Here is a 2,821-nt window from a genome sequence, read left to right on the forward strand (position 1 = left end):
AGCCTCTAGCCTCTTTCTGTTTGTATTGAAATACTCCTAACATAGTTTATAATATTATCATTACTACCAAACACAATTAACCTCGTTTTACAAGCCCATTACCATTAGTTTGGTCTCGGGCGGTCCGCTGATACATCAATTACACCCAGTGATTAATGCGATACCGTAATTCATATTTGAGCAGCTCGTTAGCCGAGTCGTCGGCTTATTGTTGACAAATTTACTCGAAGCAACTATTATGTATAATTTATTTGAGTGGAAGGAGCCGTCAAAGTGGAGGGTTTTATCTCTTTATGTTCGCATGATACGCCACAGTTTGGTGGATTTTACCGCCGTCGTAAACTCCAATGATAAAAAATCAATTATGCAATTTTAAACAGCGGAGGGTAGATAACCAAATTAATAGAGCACAAACAAGGGTGCATTTAATTATTAAGACTGTGTTGGATTATTAGGAAGACCGCTCAATCATGGGTTGACGGACAAGTCGCTTAGTCGCGGATGGGTTTCAAAAGCACGTTCTGTGCAGAATCACGCTCGAGTGATAATCATATCAGTTTTTATCGCAGATAAGGAGAACAAAGTGTTACGATAGACTGTGGTCTAAAGATCTTTATTCACCGACGCAATTATCATATCTCAACATCGGAATTTTCCGCGATCCAGTCTAGGTAATTCACGACCCTTGTGTAGACCGAAGGGCTGCACACTTCACATAGATCGGTACCGAAAGACGTCAAGGCGATCACCACTCCATCCAAACTCAAAGGACCTCCAGAGTCTCCATTGCACGTTCCTTTGTTTCTATATCCAGAAGTACAAACGTTGGTTTCGACGACATAGTCGCCGTCTTCGTCGTTGTAGTACTCTCCACATTCCGTCAGGTTTGACACTGGTACGTCCACTTGCAGAAGCACGTCTGACATGTCCCTGGTCGATGGAAAAGGTACGTCTTTGTACAACCCCCATCCAGTGGCTGAAACTACTTCGTCCAAGTACGTACGATCCAAATCGCTACTTGGAGGGAGCTTCGCTGGCTGAATAACATCGTTAATTGGTGCTGGTTCAGACAACTGGATCAACGTGATATCGTTACGAAGGGTGTCATCGTCGTACCCTTCGTGGATGATAACATTGGAGCCCCGAATTGTGACTTGAGTGTCTTCGTTGGAGTTGGAGAGGTTGTGCGCTCCTAGGATAACATCGACTGTGAATATCCTACGAAGACAAATTGATTATTCTGAATTAGAAAACTGTTGGAGTATTATACACTATGCCGCAATGTCCTGCTGTTAGTACGTAATTGGGGGATATTAAAGCACCTCCACAGTACGAATTGCCATTTATGCGTAGAGCAACCTGATAAGGCACTGAATGCGGTACCACTTCCTGTCCACCTATGATTCTAGATCTGGAAGGGGCGATGTGGGTTTGGATGTGTTTCAAGTCCGACGACCGGTGCTAAAATAAGGCGGTCAAAGTTAACCAAGCCGTTAAAACATTTTGAAACTTACTTCGGTCGTTGCGAAGGGTACGATGACCACGATGGATAGAAAAAGTACTTGGTTCCACATCGTAACACAGACTATTTGGATTTTGTTTATCGAATACTTATATAGTTAATTATTTTTTATCAGGCAATCTTGCAGCTGATTTTGAAGAGACTCAAAACAGGAAAAGAATGCTTGACCTGATATCTGATACGTCTGTAAAAGTGGCAACTTGAATATTATGTTTTCGTTGATTGTATGGAAATTGTGGTGAACTTGATTGTCAAGTGTCCACTTAAAAATATCTACCTGTATTTCTAAATTCTTATTATTACCTATTGCTACTCGAATTATCCATCGTTCATAAACACGAAATTTTTCTGCTTGTCCATTTGATCTCTCTGAGTATCTATTTGTTTATGTTTCTGTCCGTCTATCTCTTTGTCCATTTGTCCATCTTCGTGTCTGGATATTTATCTGTATCTCTGGTTTTCCGTCTGTTTATTTTCCTGTCTGTTTCCATTTGTCTATTTTCCTGTTTCTCTCTTCGTCTCTTCGCACTGCTTCTTTTTCTTTAAAATTTGAAATAATCTTGATTTTCCTTAGTTTTTTTCAAAGAATTTACTTGAATGAATAATATTAGGGACCCTTGGTATGTGTCTGTGCTTTTTTTAGAAGGAATTTGAAAGAATCTTGGAAGTTTGTAATGATATTTTACGAATTTTAAAATAACTTCGGCTTTTCTTGTGTTTCTTTAAGAAAGAATTTGAAAGAATCTTGGGTTCCCTTCGTGTTTTTTAAAAAGGAGTTTAAAAGAATCATACAGGCCGGTAATGGTATCTTGCGAATTTGAAAAAATCTTGGGCTCCCCTTGTGTTTTTTTAAGAAAGAATTTAAAAGAATCTTGTGCCTTTTTACGAAGGAATTTGAAGGAATCTTGAGGTTTCCTAGTTTTTTCAAAGAATTTATTTGAAAGAATCTTAGGGGTTCCTTGTGTCTTTTTTTTAAGAAGGAATTTGAAGGAATCTTGGGCCTTCTAATATTACTTTCGTAAAGAATTTGCAAGAATTTTGGAAGCCAGTAACGGTATTCTAAAAATATGAAAAAAATTCATGTTTCCATTTTGTTTTTTAAGAAAGAATTTGAAAGAATCTTTAGGTTCCCTAGTGTTCTCAAAGAATTTACTTGAAAGAATCTTGGGGCTCCTTGTGCCTTTTCTTTTAGAAGTAATTTAAAAGGATCTTGGGACCTCTGGTGTTTCTTTTAGAAAGAATTTAAAAAAAATTTTGAGGCCCTTAGTGTTTCTTTTATAAGGAATTTGAAAGAATCTT

The 2,821-nt window shown here is 38.1% G+C and overlaps 1 protein-coding gene across 1 annotated transcript; it reads right to left on the minus strand.

Annotated features, from left to right (window-relative positions):
* Window positions 1-597: 597 nt before the first annotated feature.
* Window positions 598-1,613, minus strand: LOC135143006 (brachyurin-like). The gene is made up of 3 exons (XM_064074830.1): window positions 1,515-1,613; window positions 1,271-1,461; window positions 598-1,218 (listed from the first exon to the last, which is right to left on the minus strand). Exons 1-3 carry the CDS (start codon window positions 1,572-1,574, stop codon window positions 633-635), a joined length of 837 nt encoding a protein of 278 aa, XP_063930900.1. The 5' UTR covers window positions 1,575-1,613; the 3' UTR covers window positions 598-632.
* Window positions 1,614-2,821: the final 1,208 nt, after the last annotated feature.

Source organism: Zophobas morio, unplaced genomic scaffold (genome assembly GCF_036711695.1).
Source record: "Zophobas morio isolate AGI-343-1 ecotype UQ-CSIRO unplaced genomic scaffold, CSIRO_AGI_Zmor_V1 ptg000057l, whole genome shotgun sequence".
Lineage (NCBI taxonomy): Eukaryota > Metazoa > Arthropoda > Insecta > Coleoptera > Tenebrionidae > Zophobas > Zophobas morio.